The 24,284-nt window shown below is 53.2% G+C and overlaps 1 protein-coding gene across 1 annotated transcript in view; it reads left to right on the forward strand.

Annotated features, from left to right (window-relative positions):
• Positions 1-691: 691 nt before the first annotated feature.
• Positions 692-24,284, forward strand: part of WDR1 (WD repeat domain 1) — a gene marked incomplete at both ends in the record, with an annotated part of 44,282 nt that continues 20,689 nt past the window's right edge. Inside the window, 6 exons of the mRNA XM_080697273.1 lie at positions 692-802; positions 5,366-5,431; positions 8,720-8,804; positions 13,855-14,580; positions 14,630-14,751; positions 22,857-22,947. Coding sequence (XP_080553399.1) covers positions 692-802; positions 5,366-5,431; positions 8,720-8,804; positions 13,855-14,580; positions 14,630-14,751; positions 22,857-22,947 — 1,201 coding nt within the window. The remainder of the gene's footprint in view (positions 803-5,365; positions 5,432-8,719; positions 8,805-13,854; positions 14,581-14,629; positions 14,752-22,856; positions 22,948-24,284) is intronic.

Genomic DNA, 24,284 nt, shown 5'->3' on the forward strand with positions numbered 1-24,284 from the left:
GTGGAAGGACCACAAATAGATGGCATGGTGGCATGATCCAAGCAATCCCAGGAGGAGGTGCTCACCGCCAGGCACAGTCAACAGCACATCAAGTAGGTACACAGACGGACCAGTTCTTAGGGAGCCGAGTCCATAGTACACGAGTAATGGGAGGACAAAGAATCCACGGATTCTTACTATTCTATGATCATCTACTCAGTCTGACCAAAGCCCAGTCCTGCACAGATACAAGACCAAAGGCTTGCCTACCTCTATAACATGGCCATCCCAGTCCACAGGTCTACATTGCCCAGACAGTGGTCAATTCCTAGCCAGGGCACAAGATGTATATAGCCCCCTGCAAATCAGATTCAAAATGGAAAGCCTCCTGTCACACCTGGCACAGATAGCCTTGATCAGGAGGACAAACTAGTGTGAAGAGACTACAGAGATTCTTGAAGACTGGAGACGGGCTTGTGTGGTCCATTCATAGAGCCCGATGCTCAGGGACTCCATGACCCTTCAGGGCTTGCAGTTTCAGCCTTGATCTGGGGTGACGGAGTGTTCCCATTTCCTTCTATGTCATCAACATCCCCAGTGACCCAGACATTCTAGAGGCAGGAAGGTAGGTCACTATTCTCACAACCGTGTTTTTCTTCAAGACAGGAGAATGCTAGGCAATTCTGAAATGGGGGGACAGACAGTATCAAGCATGGTGCAGTCACCAGAGCAGCAGCCAAGTTCATCGTTAGCCGAGACGCATCCCTGGAACTTGGATGACCTGCTAAGTCCTTACTCCATTGGTGTCATCCCCTTGGACACAGTAATGGGATGCAAGGAGGGCTCGTTGCTAGAGAAACTCCAAGTGAATGCCACTGTGCTAGCAAAAGAGATTAGGGCGGTCTAAAATGACAGCTGTCTTCTCACCTAGCTAAGGCCTTCAAACACCCTTATGTACAATCCACCCCATTCCACCTGGCTGCTGTTCCTGCCAGTCTCACTAGTGTTATGGGTCACCTCCAGGAGAGAAACACCAGTAGCCAATAGTGAGTTTGAAAGAAGCTGTATTACAGACTCGAGTCCGGTCTCAGCTCAACAGACAGCTGTGAGGAACAAGAGCCCCGAACAAAGGCTTGGGCTACTTTTATACCCCTCTGCAGGAGGCTGAAGCATAGAGCAAATACTTGTAACTTTTAATTGGCTAGCTAGAAAGGTGAAGTCAAAGTTACATTACATCTTGCAGTGAAAATGTTTTAACCTGCAGTCGCTGGGGCAAAACATACAGGCTTCATGGTTGATTGAACAGAATAGAACATACTCTCCTAACCATTAGAATGTTTAGTTAGGGCTCATTGCCCTGGTTGGGTTTGTTAGTAAGTTTTCAGGTGCCTTTGTACTCATTTTTTTTCCAGTTAAACATTTAAAATTTATTAAGCTTTTTGGTCAAAATAGTTGGAACAAATATATACAATTCCATTTTGCTAGAACTGTTCTGAGGACCAGGGTTGACCAAGGCCTGAACTCCGTCCCACATCTCAAACCTTGCAAATCGTGTCACGACCAAGATACAGTATGAGAATTATTTTCAAATGTTATTTTGAGGTTTGTTCTAACTTAATATAAACTAAAGTGGCATTCTGTAACATTAACCCAGGGCAGCAACGTTCTGCCTTGCACATTAGCAATCAAGACACCTTAATTCCAGCAATGGCCCGTGACACCCAGTCTCCAACCCCCGGGGGACACCGCGAGGAACTTGGGTTAAATCAAGCTAGTTTTGTCGCTCAGCCTTGGGGCCCCTCTGGATTGGGTGTTGGGAAACCTTGATTTCTGACACCAAAGATTTTTCAAATAAACCACCAAGGTGCTGGTGGCATCTCATGATGATTAAAATTGACTTATTGGCTTGGAATGCAATTTGAAAGTTAGCATGCATACAATTTTAGCAATATTTAAAAGGGTATTTCCCCCTAAGTACTTTTAAAAAGGTTTTAAAAAGCCCGCAGGCAGGCAGTGGGCCCTGGTGTCGGGCGCTCAGCACGGGCCAGGCCAGCTCCACGGTGCGGCCCTGCTATCTCCCTTGCGCGGCTGAGGTGGGCTTGGCGGCAGCGCTCCCCACCTTACCTGTGTGGCATACGCCCGGGCCGCTCCTACCAACAAGAGTCAGGCCAGCTTGGGGCTGCGTTTAGATCTGAAGTACCGCAAATATTGGATCACTCAGCCAAAGGAGGTCAGACATTTCTCAAACTGTTCTAGAGTGTAATTCGGCATGATCTCATTACACTGCAACCAGAGCCAATACAGGCAGCCGTCGGGTCTGCTCGCCAGCATCCGTGGTGTGCTGTTTATAGCTGAGGCGCTGGGTGCCGCGGTGCGGGAGCCCGCCTGGCCTGCTGGGCCACGTCACACGTCTGTGGCTGAGGACCCCGCCTGGGCTGAGGAGCGTGGATGTGCCCCGCGGGGCCACGTGAAGGCCATGGGTGGCAGAGAGGGGGAGCTGGAGGGCAGAGGGAAGAGAAATCGGACACCTTTTCTCTTGGATGTTAGTTTTTGGTCTATAAACTGGAAAGGAAGGCTCTGACTTAAATACATTTATTTGGAGTAATGGCCTTTATTGAGCAATGTCCGCCAACTTTGCCTCGACTGGCATTCCCTGGCGCGGCAGCACCCTCTCCGGGCTGAGGGCAGAGCGGTGCCAGGGCCCCGCCGAGGCCACCTCTCTGCTGTCACCGAGGGAAGTAGAAGTGTCACTGTTGGGAGCGCAGCGGGCCTTTCCTCTGACAGAAAAACGGCTAGCTCAACTATGCGAGACAAGACTGGTCTCCCGCCAGCTCCCTAGTTGATCTTGTCCCGGAATATGTACAAGTTATTGGTGGCAGCGACAGCTATGATGTTGTCCACGGGGTGCCAGGCAGCGTGTAGGATCTTCTTGTTGAAGTCCAGACTGTCCACACTGATCTCATGAGCCCTGGACTAGGTGAGTCCCAACCCTCACACCCTTGCTGGGTCCACTGACCTCATCCCAAGGGGTGCCTCATCCACTGGAAAGCCATATCCAAGCTCTCGTGTGAAAAGCACACAACCCAGCCAGCTGAGTCGAATCGGGGCAACGTAGAGGCCACCTGCCCCATAGCATCCTGTGGGACAAGCAGCAGCTTCTGTTGCAAGCACATAAGGCTCGGCTCTCCTGCCCTAGCTCACTACATTTCCTCTCAAGCTTTATGGTCAAGCACCCTCACTGGTAAACTTGTACACAGAAGCTCCCACCTCCAAGCCCGCATCTAGGAAACTCAAGACACTTGGCTATTCATGTGGCTGTTTTTCTATTGTATCAATGACACAAGTCAACCTTATCCTAGAGTATGTCTCCTTGGGTTTCAGAACAGTTATGGTGCAATTGTTTTTGGTTAAAGGGAAAGGACCATTTCCTTAACTGACTTCAGAAACTTCATAAGATCACCACAGAGATTCAGTGCTGGCAAAGTCATTTCTTGTTCCTGGTCTAGCAGTTGGCTGAGGGCTCCACCTGATGGCCATGTGGTAGCACAGCAGATGTAGGGACTAGCACATAGACCAGAAGCCTGGGGAGCTTGATTCTAACATCTCAGTCCCATCCCAAGATAACCCAGGGCATTCAGTGCCAGACCAAGATTCTCACAAGTCAAGCCCTCCCTGAGAGGGAACACATAACATCTCAGAGGGGGTAAGGAGATCATCTGAGTTTTGAGAGTGAGATGAAGGGCCATGAAAAAGAAAAAGATGGCAGGCACTGGCTTACAAAGGGCAGAGACAGCCTCCAAAAACAGCCTCTAAGTCATAGCTTGCCTGGATCCTGGGGAACCCTTGCTTTGTTGAAGGTGAAAGGCACGTGCTCCCTCCCTTAGGCAGGTACCTCTAAGGCTCCCTGCACAGAGCCACTTTGAGAATGCTTCAAGAAATGAAGAATCACAGAAGACTATACCTGTGTTGGGGGAGGGAGACCTGACCAATGGAGGAAAAGGTCAACTAAGGCAAAAAGCATACTGAAGGATGGCTGCCCAAAATCACTCCCTAGGACGGCTCCCTTATCCCCAGTTGAAGGTAAAGTATTTTCACCATATTCCTTCCCAATCCTTGCGTCCCAGGTCCACTTGCCCAAGAAGCCAGGCTGGCTCAGTTATCAGCAAGCCTGACTCCTGTACATGTGGTATATTCTGTGTGACACACTTGAAACAAGCTTTGCTATAGGCTTCTGGGTATCTGAAATATAACCAGAGCCCAGCTTCCAGGCCATCGACTGCACCATCTCTAAAACTCCTGGGCTTCATTGTGGAAATAAGGGGTGTTACATGGTGCAAAGTCAAATGCAGCATTACACCAGAAGCGGTGCTCCCAGAACACTCCTTGAGCGCTGGCTTTGGCGACTTCAGTGTGGTCCAACTGCTCACCATCCCATGGGGGTCAGTTTGTACATTCCCTTCACTGAGATCTGAAGGCCACCCTGAATACTCCATCCCCCTGAAGATCTTGTCTTTCTAGCAAGCCCCTCCACCTAGGACATTCCTCCAGGACATCAGATTTCCTCTGAAACACTATCTCGGGCCACCTTTGCAGCTGCATGGCTTCTAAGACATGCCAGGTATACATACTCCTGTAAGCTGCACCCTCTAGGCTGGCCCTACATCAGCATCAGGGCTGAGCTGGCCCCTTCTTAGCTAACAAGCCTAGTGCCAACTCATTCTCTGGCCCAACACCACCAGAACAGAGACCCCTTAAGAGGCTCCCAGCAACATCCATATTGGAGATGAAGTGTGTAGGCAGAAAGACTAGACATGCCAAGATAAATAGGGTTCAGGCACTCAAGACAGATTTCTAGCTCTGAGTCTCCAGGGCAGATGAAGATGCATCCACTTTTTGCATACAAGGACCCAGCCATCAAGCAGAGCAGGACTTAGTAGCTCTGGTGACCAGATACCTCTACTTACAGAATTATCCTCAGGGGTTGTTGGACAACAAGTAAACCATCCCACTAATTTCTTATGCTGCCCATGAATCACCTGTGGTAGGAAGCATTTGATAACAAATTGCAGTTTAACAAACGTGTATTTGCAGATGTTTCTCATGAGGTCTTTTTTTTGCGGGTTTGGGGATGGAACCCAGGGGCATTTGACCTCTGAGCAATACCCCCTGTCCTATTTTTTATTCTTTATTTTGAAACCAGGTCTCACTGGGTTGCAGAGGGCCCAAGTAGCTGAGGCTGTCCGCAAATCGCGATCCTCTGGTTTCAGCCTCCCAAATGCTAGGATTACAAGTGTGCGCCACCACGCCTGGCTTCATGAGGTCTTAAAATTTACTTTCTTGTGCAAGAAGACAAAAGTGTCTCTAAGCTCCTCCCCTTCATTTGCAGGAAAATCCAGGAGTTGAAGTAGACCCAAACTATGAAGGCACCGTATTCATAGCGTCTACCTTCAAGGTGAACAGTCTGACTTGAAAGCTTTTAACTCTCAAAATTGTGGTAAGGCTGAGATGCTTACCAAGAAGGGCCTTGATGTCTTCTTTAAAGACTAAAATGTGTAACATGAATAGCAAAGTCAAGTCGCCTAACAAACCAAGGATGATTGTCAAGTTCACTGCCACCAAGCAAAAGAAAAACACTTCACCTAGCATAAGCGGGAAGAGCCATAGTGCTTCCTAAGAAGTTGTCATACACTCGGGTCAAAAGGCTTCCTGGAAAAGCATTCTTCAACCACAATCTACACTACTGAAGTTCAGGAGAGTGGGTCTGACTCAGATGGCCCTGATGAAGCATGGGGAGGCAGTACAGAAGCTGAGAATCCAAGGAGGGTCTTGAATTACTCGAGGAGCCTTTTGGGATCAGGGGATGATGCAGTCCTCGTGCTGAGGTTCCCTGGCCAGAGAGCTTGTTGGCAAGGAAACTCAAGGACGGATTCAGACTTCTCTAGTCCCAGAGTTGGACAGTCGGGGCTGCCCATGCATGGTATCTCTGTTCTAATCTCACTTTGTATCTCTAGCCTGATCCTCTGTAGTTCTGCACTAGAGATGCTGGGCCGTGGTTCCACTTCTGAGGTGTGACTGGGTGGGGCTGTAAAGCATCTTTATGTCCTACAAGCAGCAGACCTGTAAGGCAATTCCTTGCATATACCCAGATGTAATGGGGGGGCATGTTTATTATTAGGGTAAAGGACATGCCAACAGGCCACGAGATCTTCCCCTATTCTGCACAGCCAATCCTTGCAAATCAGCTGCTTATCTCAAGTTAGCTGAACACACTTTGAAGGGTGCTCAAAGGGATATGGCTCCCACACAGATGTCCCTCGTCATTTTGGTAGTCCCCTCAGCATCCTTAGATAATCCAAGGATCTCACAGGCAGTTATCAACTGTATGTTGGTATGGTAGATAACATCCTAACGCCCAGCATATCTGGGAATACGCTGCACAACTTTCTCAGCTCCGAGACACTAAAGATGGAAGAAAACCAGTTTCCTTCATTCCAGAAGCATACCCATTAGCAATCTGAACACCCAATACAAACAGCAGGGACTCAGGGCCCATACACACGCCCAGGCCTCGACTCCCAGCTCGAGAGCCATTGAAAGTTCTCACCTAAACTCAACCCGATGTGCCTACTCATCCACCCTCAGTAGTAGCCAGGATGCTTTCATACAACTCATCCTTATCCAGGGGCGAAGATACTTCAGTTACCATTCCTAAAGTCTAGCCCACCCCTGCGAGCAGCCAACCTGACATTAGGGCTGTGTCTCCATTCCCAAGTGGAGGCCCCAGTCGACGTTTTCCCCAGGTACGCCTTCTTTTGATTTCATTTCCATCATCCTGAAGCCCAAATTCCTGCACCATCCTCTGGAAGATTCCACTTGGACAGGGGCCAGGCAAAACAGGAAGCAGCCAGGTACCAGGAAGTTCCCAAACAGAACCTGCCAGCTTGTGCCAGTAAGGAATGGGGGTCAGACTCCAGGGAGGAACCCTACATTCACAGGGCCCCATCCCAAACTTCCACAGAATCCAGACAGTCTGTTGCAGACAGTCTCAGTAACCCAGGACTACTGAAGGCCTCTTCCTGGTCTGTGCATCCTAGGAAGCTGACTAGCCAGAGATCACTCAGAGGTAAAGTAGCAAGGGACAATGATCAGGAAGTAGGAGCCTTTAAAAGCGACTAGTGCAAAACAGACGTCCGGCTCAGCCTTGGCAGCTTCCCTCCTGGGCCAGGCTGCCTCCCTGTGTTTGCAGAGACTTTTCCTGCCTTAGGCATGTCAGATCTCACCTGAGTCTGCCTACACGGAGTCTTCTGTTGGCAAAAGAGGCCAACCTAGTCCTAGACTGAGGAATGTCAGAATTTAGGGGACTCTGACATCTGCCTACACAGGGGAGGTCTTTGGATTAATAACCTACTTGAACCGCAGGTGCCCTGCATAACTCCAGGCTACCTCTTGCTCCAGGAAGGTCACGTAAGTGTCAAAAAATTCACACTAGCCAGGACCATATCCAGAAAAAGCCACACATTAAGAAAGCTGCCTGTGTCGACACGTCAATCACAAACTGTCCCACTCCAGACTATTAGATACCAAAAATCTCTAATATAGGCAACCCCAGGAAGCTCAAGGCCCAGGTGGTGTGCTCCAGCTGAGTGCCATCAGTACCCTACAGTGGGTAGCAAGGACTCCTTGCAGCCTTGAAGACTCCAAGGGCCATTTGACCCTAATATTAAGCAATGGCACAGGGACATATGTTCTTTTGTTACCAGAAGTTTGGGATCACCGGCAAGAGCATCAGGCAGCTTCACCCTCCAGCCTGCTTAGAGTGTACTGTCAGCAACTGCTCGTGTGAAACATCAGCAATATAGACTCAAAACCGCCTTTGTTTTCGATGCTCACAGATTTGTGCTGCGAGAAGCAGAGAAGCAAGGCTCCCAGGCCCAAGCGCACAGCATGGGACAGTTTGTTCCAGGGGCCCAGGCGCTTTGGACTCTGCCCTTGAGGAGGGTTCCCAAGCCTACTGGGAGAACGGGAAGGTGAAGGGCCGAGTAGGACACTGGGCCTTGTCCCCGCTTTCAGAGCCAAGTTACCGTGAAGCCCGTGGGTGTTAGCATACCGCCACTGAGGACATCCCATCCCTAGAGAAAAGCGGACATTCCCACCGTCCCCTAGAACTGGGCAGACTCGGCACCATCTCGCCGCACCCAAGGCAAAGCCCTCTCACCTCGGACGGTCCGACCTTACCTTTCAGGCCCCTGCTGTCGTTCACCAGGGCTTAAGATCCATTTCTATCCCCTTACTCATCTGGGTGGGGCTCAACTTCAGTTCAGACTTGGGGTCATCCACCCCCCACAGGTAAAGCTTAGCAGCACCCCAGCACCCTAGAATCCAGGGAACCAAGAGTGGAGTTGTGTGGATAGGAAGCTGTTCCCAGTGATTTCCTGGGAGAAGCTGCAATTGCCCTCCTGACCACCTTGCCCAGAGAGCCAGCCCCCCCAGGACTAGACTCCAGCTAAAACTTCATCCTATCCAACAGTTGGTGCTGCAGGGCTTCAGCCAGGCTCCAGGGGCCTGCGCCGGGAGGATGAACCAGAAGTCATGCTGGCCCCTGTGTTCCTGGAAAGTGGCTCCTGTTTGAGTCAGTGGGTAGCTGGCTGGGGGCCCCTCCTTCCTTGCAGCTCTCTCAGCTGAGTGTGGGGAGCCAGGAAAGAGTTGGCCCCTTGAGCAACCTGTGAGTTTGTCTCCAAAGGTGTTCAGTCTCCCTCAGGTGGAAAGGCGTGTCCCCACAGTCAACAGCAAACCTACAGGCAAGCTTTTTGTGTACCAACAGCCAAGTGCGTCACCCTAAGGAGTTTCAAGGTGCGCACCCCCCTTATTCCACAGGGATCTGCTTCGGTCTGCCCTTGCATGTACCTGGGAGCGGGTGGATTTTTTTCCTGCCGCCCTCTCATCTCCCTGCTCAGTTATTCTGGGGAGGGTGTTCTGCCCCATCCATCCCCCAGGCATAGCAGCAAGACTCTTAAAATAAGAGTTAAAGTTTAGAATTTCAAGACCATCTTTATTTGCAGTTCTAAAAAGTAACTTGATTAGATCTGCCCCGCCCCACTTGGAATCAAGAGCATCAGAAGGGCAGCACTTAGCAACAAGTCAGTTCTTACACCCACAGGTCTGACCATGCTCATCTCTGGGCTGAGCACAGATGGCCATGAAGTTATATGTAAGCTGGCCAGGACTAACGAACCTTGTTTCTGCCTAAATGCGTCAAACTGGCGACTGTTTCAATTTGGAGCAAGGCTTTCGGTCTCTGGGTACGTCTGGTTTCTTTGAAACCCTGACATGCTGGTTCTGGATTAGTTATGTGTCCTACTAGAAGAGCTGGTGTACTTTAGGCTGTAGGAGAGGCTTAAAAAGCGGGACAATTGAGGGTGGGCCCCAGGTCTTGTCCAGTGGTGTATTCACACATCAGCCACTAGCTATTACCCTAGTGTCTGCCTGGCACACTGGATGTTGAACGCAGAACTTAGAAGCGTGTTTCTTGGGAGAAGTCAGGTGTGAAGATAGCCGTTCCTGTGTTTTGGAGAAACTCCAAAGTTCTGAAGGGTGAGAGCAATGGTAGTGAAGTAGGTAAAGACATGATGTCCCCAGCAACAAAGTGGAATCCGCCCAAAGGAATGTCTTTGAAGCCTGGGAGGAGGGCTGGGGGAGGGCTGAGATAGCTTCATGGAGGGTGTCCAAAGCCCTCTTAGGTTGGGCACTGAGGAAGGGTTCCAGGACTTACAGCTTGGGTCTGTCTGGTGGGTGTCACTACCCCAACCTTGAATGAGTTGGGAGGAACAAGTCTGGAGAGGGGGCACCAGCTGAAGGGAGGAGGAGATGCAGAGCAGGGAAGCCCAAGCCGTGCAGCCCTGGGCGGAGGGGGAAGGGCCCAAAGGGGACACCGTTCTGACCTGGAAGACTGGGTGGGTGGTCCTAGACATTTAAGGGAAGCTACAGGTCTCTAGGGCTCCAACTCCCTCCTTTGCAGATACAAGAATTGGCAGTTTTCTCCAGCAGTAGTAATGTCATGCTCCCGAGAGCCCTGCCAAGCTGCAAGCGAGTGGGACAGCTGGTGTAGCTTGGTGCTTGTGGTAATGTGTTTTTTCCCTGAATACCTAATTCCATGTGAGACAATTTAACTAAAAAGTATTAGACTATTTCTTCCAAAGCAAAGCTCTGTAGATCAGGTCCATGGCTCTCCATTTAGATTTCACTGCATTTTGAGTTCCTGTTCTAGAGATAATTACTGGGCATACTTTCATCCAGCTTGATACTGGTGTATGCAAGTTTATTAAGTGGGTTTCATGGTCCTAAACCCATCAGCCTCAAGCCTAGGTAACAGCATCAGAGTTGGCATCAGCTGCCCCGAACACGATCGTCCCAGCCACACCAGCCAGTTTCACTTGAGCTGTGCTGAGGGGGGCTGCAACACCTGCCCTCAGCCACGTCCACACCTGTGCCGTGTCCTGCTGGGTGCAAACATGGACATAAAGTGCACAGTGGACTTTAACGCCCCCTTGCTCCAACCTGGATGTAGCAGAGCTCTTGCGGGGCCCTTGCTCTGCTGGAGGAATTCGAATCCACACTTCTTGCAAAGCTGACTGGGAGGTGGTAAGCCGACTCCCTCGGTGGATGGCTCATTAGTGATAATGAGCTAAGTTAAACTTCAAATAAAGGGAAGTAGCTGAACTGAGCATGCCAGGAGACTACAGCAGAAACCCAAGTGCTGGTAAGTTATTTCCAGACTTAAGTAGATATCTTGGGCAAAAAAAAAATACTTATTTCCTTTCCCATGGCAAGTCAAAAATCACTGCAACGTGACCAGAAGTTACTGCAAGATAGCAAGTCACACTTCAGCGGCCGACTACGGAGCCGAGAGCCATTTCACTTTGGTCCCTAGGACATGTGCAGTTCTTGGAGAGAGTTGGTCTTGTCAAGTTACCCATTGGGTTCTTTTGAGCTGATGTAGGATGGCTGGAGCAGTGTACCCATGTGTAATCTGGTCCTGCAGACAAGCTTGGTTTTTCCCCCTGCCAGATGCATGGCATATATGATTGGATGTTACACATATGGTTTTGACTCTTGGATGCAGTGAGGGAATGGGATTCAGGGTACTTCTAGATTTCAGTCAACAGCTTGATACTAGAGTATGCAAGTTCATAAAGTGGCAGAACTATGAGACTTGGAAGGTACGTTGTAAATAAAGTGCTCTTTAGGCAAGAGGCAAAAATAAGGAACTACAATTGCCTAAGCTTTCAGGTTCTAGATACTGCACCAAGTACCCAAGATGTGTCAGCTAAAAGGTTGAGAGGCCCCAGAGCTCAAGTCCATGCTCATGACTCAGCAGCTTGACTGGGCTGAACAAATGTGGCCCCTGATGTCACACGTGCGCAGGGCTAGCAGGGATAAGGAGAAGCTAATCCTGCAATCAGCCGAATATGGATTCAACGTTCTGCATTCAAAGTGTAGTTTGGGAAGTGACAGGCCTTAATCATCAGGAATAGCCAAGAAACGAAGTGCAGCAGCCCAAGGCAGGTGCCAAGTGGATTAAACTTTGAGCCAAGGCAAGGTTGGGGCCTTCTAGGGCTATACAGGCCTAGGGAGGAGTCTGATTAAGGAGTGGGGGCATTGAAGGTTTTTAAGACCACTGACTGCAGTGAGTAGATACCGAACACCTGTGGGCAAGTAATTAAAGTCACCTAAATAGAATGAAGCCGCTTGGGGCAAGGCAGGCAGTGCTAGTGGGTTACTTTCAAGGTGATTAGGTTTGTTGGAGGATCAGGTGCATGGGGAAACAAGGCTGGGGGTGACTGAGGTTTCTGGCCAGTACAACTGGAGTAACAAGGCTCATCTCATGATCACTGTGGGAAGGGACATTCCAGAGTGTATGTTAGGGGTGGAAGGCAACTGGTCTTGAGCTGTGCTGTGGCCTGGATAGGTGCCTTCCACACATGCCTACGGAAACACTAGGGGTGCAAGTAGATACACAAAAGGGGTGAGAAAAGTAGCCAGCAAACATATGCAGATATTATCAGAGTCCCCACCCTAACAGGATGAATTAGGAGTGCAAGCTTTTTTTGTTGTTTTTGTGGTCCTGGGGGCGAAACCCAGAGGCTTTCTACCTCCAGGCTATACTCCCAGACCTATTTTTATATTTTGTTTGGAAACAGGGTCTCACTGAGTTGCTGAGAGCCTCACTAAGTAGCTGAGGCTGGCTTCGAACCTGCGTGATCCTCATGTCTCAGCCTCCCAAGAGAGGGGATTACAAGCGTGCACCACCACACCCTGCAGGAGTACAAGTTTTGCAAGCCCCGCTGGGGCTTTTGTGCCTAAGGAGCCTTCAGGGTTAGGAACTTCAAGGCTGTTACAAGCCCCCACAGCTGAGACAAGCAATGGATTACCCAGCAGGGAAGAGTTGAGAAATCACAGGTGGCCCTTTTTCCTTTCAAACCCTGTGGATTGCCCAATTCACAAGTGATTTTTGTTCACAGCTGCCCCACATCCTAGCTTTTTCTAGCTAGTTACCCACTTGACTTCCTAATTAAGCCAAAAAAAAAAAATAAGTCGGAGCTGAGCATCCTGACAAAGGTTCAGAGACATTTGAGCCCCGTCTTTGCTGATCAGTCTTGCAGTATCAACTCAGGTTGTATGAACACATGTGAAGGTGATTATTTTCCTAAGAGTCCTGATTAGATGCACGAGTGGGTGTAGCTGTAGCTCTTGCTCTAAGCCTCATATAGGCCTGCCTGATAAGTTCTGGTTTCTCAGAATAAACTCGTCCACGAGGGGCTCCATTTCAGGAACCACAACATTTTATGGAGACGTTTCTAGGGCTCTTCAAAAGTTCACAGAATCACCTTTACGTATTTCTCAGATGATTACGGGTGGAAAGTGTGGTCATCCACTCAAGCCCTGAGATAGCCTCTAGCCAGCCAGCGGCACCACAGGTAAAGGAGGAGAAACCAAGAACTTGTTTAAGGGCTGGAGGGCGCAATTCAAGGTGCATGTTAAGGGCAGGTGACCAACATTTAGCTGATATCTGAGCACAAGTGCTAGAAAGAATCCCAGATAATCACAGAAAGCCTGTAACACGTTGCTGGAACACCAAAGATACTGAGGTCAGAGCAGGAAGAGGTTTCGAATGAGAGCAGTAGACAGTCTGATGTAACCCTCAGGCTCATCAACGAGCTTGTTAGGCCCTTTAAAAAGATAGCCTTTATGAATTTAAAACCCCATAGGGTTTAAGCTGATACAAAGTAGGAAGAGGGTACCCAGGTGGAATCGATTATCAAGTGAGCCACGAGGAATACCAGCTCCACGGTGCAGGAGTAACAGCTCAAGCCTTAAGTGACAAGCAGAGCCAGTAGGACTTCCTGGCATATTAGAGAAAAAGCCAAGGGTCCTGAGTTTTAGAAATTTAAGTACCCACATACTACTTATTAAGCCTTCCCTTTTGCCCTCTTGTCCCTACCTTAACTTGAGCATCAATATTTGGTCGGCTTTGTTTTCCTTCCCTGCCTGGGGGGCTAACCCCTACCCCCCCCAACCAAGTTCTTTCCACTCCCCTGGTCTTCTTGGCACCCACATCCCCTTAACCATCGGCTTCTTAGCTTTGTAAGAGGTTCTGAGAGAAGGAAGCCCTGAAGCTCTTACGTGGAGGAACGGAAACTCCCGACTCAGTTACGCCCAGGAGAAAAATAAGATACACGAAGTTCGCAAAACCCACACTAGCGCTCCCAAGCTTCTGTCACCGCCCGGCTCCCGCCGAGGCTGGCTGCTGTGGCCCACCCCGCTGCCCACCGACACCCCCGAGCTTCCCCAGCCCAACTTCCACCGCCCTCCACCCAGCAACAGCAAGATGCTGTGGGTCTGGCTCCCGCGCGCCTTTTGAGGCCGCCGGCTGCTCGCGCCGCCTTTTCACGGGGCCGCGGGGCGGGGCGGTGCTCTGCGTCACTTCCGGGGCGGGCCCGGCGGGCGGGGAGGAGCGCGGCGCTCCGCGCAGGCGCGCTGGGCCGCAGCCGCCGAGCCGAGCGCTTGACTATATATGGTCAAAGCTGGGGGCGAGCCGCGCGCGGGGCCGCGCTTCCGGGTCGGGCTCCGCAGCGGCGGCGCGCAGGCAGGCGCGAGCCGGCCTCGGACCGGCCTCGGACCGCCCCTCGGCGCGCGGCACGCCCGGCGCCGCCTTCCGCCGCGTCCCCGGCTCGGCCTCGGCCAGGTGCGACTCGCAGCGCGCGGGCCCCGCGGTTTCTCGGCGAGCGCGGCGCGGTAACAAGTGGGCGAGGATGCCGTACGAGATCAGTGAGTGCGCTGGGGTCCGGGCGGGGCGGCGGCGGGAGGGTGCGGGGCGGCGGCGGCCTCGCCGTCGGGGGTGCGGGGCGGCGACCCCAGCCCAGCCCCCGGAGGTGGTGCCGCGGGCCGGCGGCGGAGCCCCGCAGGGCCCCCGGGAACGCGGACCGGGAAGTCGAGCCGGTCCCCGCGCGCCCGGGAAGTGGCGATCGCCCCTCCCGCGGAAGGCAACAGGTGGCCGGCCCAGGCCCGCCCGGGACCCTCGGCGCCCGCTCGTCCGCCCCGCCGGTGCGCAGAGCCCGCCCCTCACGCGCCCCGCGCGTTTGTGTCTCCGCAGAGAAGGTGTTCGCCAGCCTCCCCCAGGTGGAAAGGGGCGTCTCCAAAATCCTCGGAGGAGACCCTAAGGGCAACAATTTCTTGTACACCAATGGCAAATGCGTCATCATAAGGAACATCGACGTGAGTACCACCCCTCTACTTCACGGGGCCTGCTTCTGTCCTGCCCCGGTGTGCTACCTGGGGGTAGGTGAAGTCATCTTCCGCTGCTGCCCCCTCATCTCTCTGCCCAGTGGCCTGGGGAGGGCGCCACGCCCCCTCAGCCCTGGAGCCACACCTCGGGGCGCGGCTGGGAAGGTTCCTGTTCAGCCAGCCCCCCCTCCCGTTTTTTTGATGGGGAAATTGAGGCTCGCATTAGTTTGGATTTTGAGGGATCACGCAGACCCGGTCAGCTGCTGCTGGTCTGGGCTTGGTTGGTGATTTGGGCCTCTCTGAGCCCAGCTTCCTTATCTGCAAAATGGAGAGGTGAAATGATTCCCCCACTTCCTCTGGCTGCCTGGGCCGGCCGAATGAGCTGATAGCCGGCAAGGCCAGCCACGCCTGGCACACACTGTGCACTTGGTAACCGGCCCTTCTGCTAATCATATTAATACCCTCCCACCGGGGCTAACACACTCTGTCCACTAAAACACCCAGTCCTCTGGACTCCAGCCTTATCTGCTGCTGTGGATCTGAGCATCGGAGCAGAAACCGGAACCAGTTTATTCCCATGAATCATCCTCTGTGGGCACCCTTTACCCAGACTGAGCGTGCTTCTAGAGCCAGCTTTTCGAGAAATCCTGCATATTCGTGTTGTCCCCGCAAATATTTAAGTGACCCACTCTACTTCCAGGATTCCAGGTCCCCTACTTCCAGGATTGCATGCTTGAATCGTGTTGCTCCTTAGATACCAGGGGGAAGCTGGAGGCACCAACATGGCCTTTGGGGGTTTCTCCTGTGCTCTGCCTGGTGTGGGACTGGTACGGAGGTTCTGATTCCCTGGATCACAAGGGATATCTGCCTTAAGTCACATGGAGCACCCTTGGTGGGCTGAGGGTGAGGCTCATCAGCCACACTTGGCCCCCAGAAGCGTCACAGCTGGCTGAGGGAATGTGTGGGCTCTATGAACTTCGTTTCTCTGCCTGTAAAAGTACAGGCCACTAGCTGATCTGAGGCGCAGCCTCTGTGCCCCATCCATTTGGTTAAGCCAGCTGGTTGCTGCTGCCCCTTCCAGGGAAGATGGACCTCTACTTGGTGGTTTCTGCCCTGCCAGGGATTGCTGGGCACCTAGAGCGAGGGGGTGGGGGGTGCCTTGAAGTACTAACAACTTGCTGCTCAACGTGGACTCTTAGAGAGCTGATCCATCCTTGTGTAGAACTGGGGAATTCTCACCAAGGACCTAAAGTAGTAATGACCCAGAAATCTAGAGAGTAAGGGCCTGAGATTTGGAAAAGCTGAAAAGCTGCGATGGCCCTAAGGAGGCCCTCACTTGGTAATTTGACACGTAAGATGCACCCGGTGGTGTGCCGGGTAAGATTCACTAAGGCCTTTTCACAGGCATGGAGCAGTAGGATATTTGGTGTGGGCCCAACAAGGCCTCCCTGCTCATTGCAGGGTGCGTTCACTTGCATCTAGAAGGGCTGTGCAGCGTTCCTGCCTCAGCCGTGCAGGCTTGTCCCTCCCTGCAGTGAGCATGCCTGTGCAGGAGGTGTTCCTGATTCACAAGCCTGTTCTGCCTGCCCCTTCTGAGGGATGGTGGCTTACCATGAAGCTGCATCCTCACCCCACTAGTTTTTAAGTTTCTGCAACACCAGGACAACGTGGGGTGCCCCAGCCCATCCCTCTGTGCCAGTGTGGGATGCCCCTGACTCGTTCCTCTCTGCCAGGTGTTGTCAGCCCCTCTTGCTTGGTCCTCAGATAAAGGTGGGTCAGACTTTTATTAGGGCAAAGTACTCCTGGGGAAAAGTGAGACGTGAGTTCTCAAGAACTCTGAGGGTATAGGAGGGAAGGTGGTCTGGGTAGAATAAAGGCTTAGGAAGGAAGGAAGAGACTGGGACCCAATTATGGGAGATCAAAATGTCACATTGGCATCTCACGCCACACATGCCCCGAAGCATATTTGGAGATTCCGTGCACTCTCTCCCCAAAGGGGCAGCTCCATCCTTGTGGCTATTGAAGCCCGAGACTTTGGACTCCGCTCTGCCCGCCTTCCCTGCTGGGTCTCAGTTGGCCCTCCAGTAAGTCCTACTGACGGCATTAGAAGAGTCTCCCAAACCTGACAGATTCACACCCTTCTGCTGTGGCCCTTGCAGGCTTCCATCTCTCCCCTGGACTGTTGCCCCCAGAATGAAAGTCACCCAAACTGTTTTCTCTGTTTCTGCGCTTGCAGTCCAGCGCTCTGTTCCTACCCAGCAGCCAGGGGTTCTGTGCAGATGTGACACCAGCTCTCGTTGGCTCTTGGCCTCTCACCTCAGTGAGAGCCAGAGTCCTTCTGCAGCTGAGGGGCCTCACCGTGGGCCCTGCACCTCATGGCTGTCTTCTCTGGCCAGCGCTTCTCTTACTATGCCACGTGTGCCTCTCAGCACCAGCTGTGCCCCTGCCTTGGCCTAGATGGTCCTTCCCAGATGGCTCCAGTGCTTGTCTTTTAGGTTTCTGCTTTGATGTCACCTCATTATAGAGGTTCCCCCTAAATCTACTCTTGGTCTTCTCTGTCACTTAGCGCTGACAACAGACACGAAGCTGCCTGGCTAGCAGGCCACTTGAGGTCCCTGGCTGGACCTCCGCTCCGGGGAGGGAGGGCTTCCCCCTCTGCCATTCATCACCCATTCATTCACCGCCTGTCCTCTCACCGGAAGACTGCCTGGCACATGGCCGCTGCTCAAGAAGATACTCGTTGGTTGCAGTACTGAGGATTTGCTGCGTGAGAAGGAATGCTTGTCTAGTTTAGATCACAGGAGCCCCCTTTTAAGTTTCCAGGAGAGTACGCTTGCCAACTCCCAACTTTCCACTGGGGAGCTACCTCTGGTTTATTTTGTTGACTTCAAAGTGTTTGTGTGAAGGCGCGCGTGGTGGCACACGCTTGTAATCCCCGCACTTGGGAGGCAGAGACAGGAGGATCGCGCAGGTTCGAAATCAGCCGTACTGACTTAAGAGACCCTGTTTCCAAATAAAAATATAAAATAGGTCTGGGAGTGTAGCCCAGAGGTAGAAGGGCTTCCAGGAACCCCAGTACCACCAAAAAAAGAAAAAAAAAAAAAACCAAAGTTATTGTGTGAGCTGGGAGAGGTCACACGTGCCCATAATCCCAGTCCCTGGGAGGCTGATAGAGAAGAGTTGCAGGTTTGAAGCCAGCCTCAGGAAATTAGTGAGCTCTTAATGTCAAAACAAAAAAATAGAAAGGGTTGGGGATGTTACTCAGAGGCGGATGCCCCTGGGTTTAATTCCCAGGACCAAAAAGAAATTTATTTTGTGAGCCTAGCATAATGATGCTTCTTAAGCTGGTAGGAAAAGGGTGTTTCTTGTCTCTTTCAACACATCCCATTGCCTCACTTGGAGAGGAAATTCTCTCCAGGGTTAAAGCATGAAGTGACTCCTGAGGAGGGGAGTCTGCGCACGCGCAGCCGGTGCTGGTGCCTGCTAGGGTGTGCAGTGGTCCTTCCAGGTCTCTGTTCTGGGGGCAGTGTTACCTGAGGCACTCTGTCTCCAGGCCCACATAGCCTCTGCTTTCTGTGACCTCTGCAGGCGCTGAGGAGGGTTGCTCCCAGGGACCATGAAGGAACCTGTTTATGATTCATGCCTCGCATGACTTTGCTGAACAACACCAGCTCTTGCAAATGAGCTATTCAACAGAGGCCTTGCCATGCAGGCAGGCCTGGGGCTGGCTTTTTAGAGTATCCAGTTCCTGGATTCAGAAGCTAAAATATTCATCTGGAAAAATTATGTCTGCAACATTGAATTTCAGGGAGTGAAATATTTTGTAGCAGCTTGACATTGCTGTGTAGCCAAGCACAGCATCAGTGTACTTTGTTCCTTGAATGGGGCTAGACCACTTTGGGGGATGTTGGACGCACACCAGGTTCCACTTGGCATGGTCTGCTGAAGGCCCCCTTTATGTCCGTGCATGTGCAGGAGGGTGGGACCAGGCTTGGAAACTTCATCCCCTGTCTAGGCACATAGACCCGCGAGACCCTGCTGTGTGTCCAGGACAGCGGTCAGCCTGCTGGGGTTCAGGTTAGAGGCCCTGCCCGCACAGAGCATGCTATCCTAGGAGGAAGCGGGATGAGTTCGGGCAGCAGGAGGAAGTGATGTGTTTCACAGAAATGAGCACCCAGTGCTGTGCTCCAGGGCCAGACTCAGAAACCCCATGCCCTTCTTGTTGCAGGGGATAGGTTGGGGGGGAAAGGTGCGTGGTGTGTGTGTGTGGAGAAGTAATCCCCCCCCCCCACTATCACACAGACAGACAAACAGAAAAACCGTGGATTCTTGTCCTAAGCTAAGAATAAGTATTCATCGCTTGGACAGCTGCTGAAGATTTAAAGAAGTTTATTAAAAAGATAGAAATATAGAGATAGTTACAGCCCTGTGCCGGAGCGGGGCACAGGGGGGCAATTCGATTGAAAATGCCAACGAACTCCATTTTACTGAGTTTTTATCCTGTCTAAGTCCAGCAGGTCCCTCTGATTTTTGGAGATCATGTTACACCTTATCTCCAACGGCTCTGCTTCTGTTATCTCTCCAGCCAAATTTATGGCCTAAAGGGGGAGACATCTCTGTCTCCAAACACAGGCCCAGATTTATGGCCTGAGAGGGAGGCATCTCTGTCTCCAGACACAGGCTTTTACCTTTAGTCTTCTCCCCCAAAATGTGTTAAATTGTTCTTAGGAATGCAAGGACATGTTAGCTAACCCTGGCTTTCTTAGTAAAGAAGATATCTTTCAAGGTTGGACATCTTTCCCAGTATTGATACATTAATACTTTTTAAACTCTCTTCCCAATACCAGTACACTTCTGACCACCTGACAGGCAAGAAGCAGCAGAGGCCCCTGCATCAAGGGACGGGGGGCTGGGGCTGGGGGTCTCTGGGCTGCAAGTAGTGATGTGTTGCTCAGGCAGCTCTGTTCTAGAAACCACTTGAGCCATTGAAAGGCAGAAAAGTAAGACCGAGCCTGCCCTGGAGAGCAGTACCTCACTCAGTGCCCACCAGCAGGTGCAGCCGTCCCTCCCTTGTTTGCTGGTGTTCCCAACACATGTTCAGTGAGCTGGGATGGCGCTGAGCCATGCCCATTCGCCGCTGGGCCAAGACTTCAATCATGGTTCTCGGGAGGGCCGGTATCCCCACCTTTGTGTCCCTGAGAGATACTTGGCAGTGTTTGAAGACCTTTTTCCGCTACTGATATCTGGTGGGGAGAAGCCAGAGATGTTGCCAGACATTCTGACGTACAGAGGCTCAAGCTATAATAGAATTCTCTAGCTCGAAATGCTGGTAGTGCTGGGATTGAGAACACTGGCTAAAAACACCTGGCCACTGGATCACGCATCTCCCAAGGACATCTGGCGTGCCTTAGGAACACTCGGGAAGGACCACTGCTGCCGAGTAGGAGACAGCCAGCTGCTGGAGAAGCAGCGCATTTGAGTTGGGTCGTGGAGGGCGAGTAAGAGTTCCCCAGGAAGAGGATGGAGCCCCGGCAGCTGGAGGAAGCAGCAGTGGCTGGTGCTGGGGTTCTGTCAGCCATCGCTGTGGACTCTGCAGGGGCGGCTTTGATGCTGGGGGGCGAGAAGTCATCACACAGCAGGCCCTCTCCTGGGGTGCTCCATAGCCCTCGGGCGGCTATAGAGTGGAAGGGCCCTTCCTGCTTCTCTTGTCCCTGGAGGGCAGGAGAGTGTTCCCTGCCTAGCAGTGCACCCTTTTCCCAAAAAAGACTCAGGTTCCCAGCTTCACTGTTGGCGTATCACTGGAGGGTCTCACCTAGGGAGCCCCCACCCCTGCCGCACCAGTCAGCTGTGCTGCAGGGCCTCGGCCAAGCGCCCAGCACCTGTGTGGGGCAGCCGAGTGCTTGGCTCACCAGTGCTGGCCTGACATTTGGGGTCTTTGCCTCTCACCCGTTTCCCCAGCTGGGAGAGTGTTAGTGTGCGACAGAGCAGGATGCAGCTGGGCTATCCCGAAGAGTGGGCTCAGTCTGCCATCTTCGCCACCACTATCTCCTGCCAGCCTCTTTCTGGGTGCCCTGGCACCCTGGGAGGTGCGGGAGCAGGAGTGAAGGCCACTGGCCCATGCGGGGGCATGGACATCCTCCCAGGTTGGGCCTGCAGGCTGGGGCTGGCCATTCTTTTCGTGCTGTGTCTTATGGACTTAGGTCAGGGCCTTGGCCTTGCCGAGCATGAATTCTGGTCGAGAGTGCAAAGGGTTGCTGTGCTCCCTTGGACCTGGGTGTCTGCACTGGATCAGCTTTTGGCCTCAGTCAGCGAACAGAAGGGCCCTGTGCTGTGTCACCGGGCCCAGCCATCTCAGTATCTGCTCCCGCCCTGCTGTTCCTGGGCCTGCGTATTGGGAATGCCAGTGCCCTGCCTGCACGCGAGTGCTAAGGCTGCCAGTGCTGGCCATGGAGGAGGCTGCTTTTGCAGCACTGTGCTGGACTGCTGAAGTGTCTTTGGGTTGGGAGTCCTCCCAACCTTAGTGTGTTCTGTTCGCCGTGGCTTAGGAAATTAGATGCCAGCAGTCACAGCCTGCCTGCCAGGCGCCCAGCCTCTGTACCGGCCCCACCCCCACCCCTGCCTCACCCACCCCGAGGGTTGGGAGCTTTGGAGGGCAGGGACCAGGCTGGGAGCTGCCTTGGGCACCGCCTGGCTCAGCAACTCCCTTGGGTGAGCTTGTTGGCAGGATGTCCACCGTACACCCGCTCCTCCCTGGCAGGGCAGGGACTGAGTGTGTAGAAGGAGTCGCTTAGGCTTCCTGTTTGACAGGGTTCCCGGAAAAGGGAAGGACTGTGGTTCCCAGGCAGGACATCAGTGCAAGGTGAGACGGGGGATGGTGGTGTCTGAAGACAGACTAAGGAAGGCAGAAAGCCATGACCACTTTCCCCAGGAAGACCTGGATCAGAAACTTGAACATTGCTAGGCAGGGAGTGGGGTGAGAAGAGGACGCGATTCAGGGACCCACGCAGGCTGGCAGGCCCAGGGTGGAGGGCCAGGCCCTGGAGGCCCCCGGTCTCCTTTCCCAGGCTTCCTGCTTGCTGCCTGGAGTGCTGTGGCCTCAGGTTGCCAGAGCTGGCTCAGCCTGCAGGGCTGCAGCTCAGGAAGGAAACCTGGGGGAGGGGTGCCCTGGGCAGGAGTGGCGCCCCGGCCCAGGGAGAGGGGCCCAGCCACAGCAGTAACTGCAGGCATGCCTCCTTCCACCCGTGGCAGCATTCTCATTCCAGAGCTTCCCCAAAATTGGCTGCTCACCCCATCTTCCTCTTATGCAGGAGAGGGAGGAGGCCCGGGAGAGGGGGTGGGGTCTGGATAGAGCCGCACACCCAGAGCAACACACCGGGACTGTGGGCCGGAAGCACACCATCTTCCTGCCACTAGAAGCGGCCTCCCGCTGCGAAGCGAGCAGGGCGGGGAGGAGGAGGATGACTCAGATGCAAGTCATTATCTGTAATTTGGAGTCTCTCGCCCCACAGCTGACCCAGTTGTATGTAGAGTACAGACGAGCGTGAGTGAGCGTGTGATTCACGCAGCGCGGGATTCTGGGCCCTTTGGAATCTTTTACACACTGCCTGCAAACTCCTTGACCATTTAGGGGCAAGAATTTTAGGGGCAGAGCTTTCTCATGGCCTTGTAGGGTTTTCTATGGCCCCGCTACCCCTGCCAGGGAGGAGGTCACTGCCTTCTAAGCCAGCGAGGGGTTCTCCACCCTAATGGTTTGGTCACCTGTAGAGTGGGGTGGGGTCCCCACCACATGGGTGTAGGACCCTCGGCTGCCAGTGGACACTGAGCCAGGGATTCTCTCTTAATCAAACTTTTGCTCCATGTTTATTTTCCACAAATACATATTTGGCCCATATTCTGGAAAGTCCAAACAGAACAGGCAAAGGAAAAGTGGCCTGCGGTCAAGAGTTCATCGCCTGCAGGGGCGGGCAGGTGGGGCACTGCCGGGACGACTTCTGTGCCAGCCTGACTTGGTGTCTGTGTCCTCCTTCCCGGGCTGGGAGAGGAGGCATCGTCACCCTGGGGCCCTCCCTCTTCATCCTGCGCTCTTCTCCCCGCAGAACCCAGCGGTTGCTGACATCTACACGGAGCACGCCCATCAGGTGGTGGTGGCCAAGTATGCGCCCAGCGGCTTCTACGTCGCCTCGGGAGGTATGTGTGTGAGCGCCCCCAGGTGCATGGCTGGGGGCCCAGAGCCACGCAGGGCTCCTGGTTGCAGGCGGGGAGTGGTGGGTCGGTGGGAGGTGAGAGGTCGATGTAGTTGGCCAGTGGGGTGTAAGCTGCCAGTGTGCCCGGTCTAGACCTCCCCTTAGCACTGTAAGTGTGCCTTGCAGATCACTAGCAAGTTCCAGCTCGGGGTAGTGAGCTTGGTCACAGACCTCTGGGTGGCTCTGTCATGATGTGTTGGAGCTCGTGGAGGGGGCCGGAAGGATGGATGGATGTTATCGCTCCCTTTGTGTCCGTTGGCTGCTCCTTTCAGGCACCCTGGCCTCAGCAGGCTGGCAGCGAGTCTGAGTCCTGGCCTCTGCTCCCTAGCCTGGCGCTCTGTGTGGCTCAGCAGGAGGCTGGGCCAGAGGCAGGGGTGAAAGCCTTCACATCTGTAGGAGCGCTATTCATTGACTTCTTTTAAGTAGTTTCACTTTTTACAGATGAGGAAGGGAGGCACAAAGGGCGCCCTGCCCTTCTCCCTCATTTGTTCATTCATTCATTGACTCAGCAGGTCCTTACAGCCCTGCCCTGAGCCCAGGGAAGGCTGCGTGCCCAGGCTAATGCAGCCGTCTTGGCCTGTTCGGCCTCTGTAGTTGCGTGTGTAGGAGGGGTCAGCTACAGGGTTGAGGTGCCTTCCTGGGCCTCAGCTTTCTCCTAAGCCAGGGCTCCGAGGACCTGCCTCGGTGCAGGTGGGACGGGCCCTAGCACGGGCCTTCCAGGGTGCGTACCTGACACCAGGCCGGCAGTCATCCATCACTGGAATGGGGCATGCTTCAGAGAGAAGGGCTTTGTGCCGATTGAAGCAGTATGGCCAGTGCGTGTGTGCGTCACGAAAGGTGGCGCCGGGTGTCTAGAGCGTAGTGGGCATCTAATGGCTTTTGTGTTTAGATCCGCTCTGACGTCCTCTTAAAACTTAGTGTAATCCCATGATTTAGCCCTGTGATTCCCACCCCCCTTCAGGCCTGCATGCCAGCAAAATGTCTCTTTGATTAAGCTCCAAGATTCGGCCTCGGTGCCTTTTGCAGTTGTGTATAACACCAAGCTGGGTGCTCTAAGAAATTTTCTCAGGAAAGAAGAGTGGCCGGCAAGGGTGTCTGCCCGGCTTGGCAGAGCTCCCTGCCCTGCCAGCCCAGGTGCGGCCCGCCAGTCCCCAGGGGCTGCTCCCAGGACAGAAGTCAGTGGCTTTCAGATCGAATGCAGTCTGTGCAGAAGGCTGGCCCAGACAAGTGACCATTGCTTTGCCAGGCTCCTCCTCGAGGTGGCTGCTGGTGGAGGAACAG

Source organism: Muscardinus avellanarius, assembly GCF_963383645.1.
Source record: "Muscardinus avellanarius genome assembly, chromosome: 6".
Taxonomy (NCBI): domain Eukaryota; kingdom Metazoa; phylum Chordata; class Mammalia; order Rodentia; family Gliridae; genus Muscardinus; species Muscardinus avellanarius.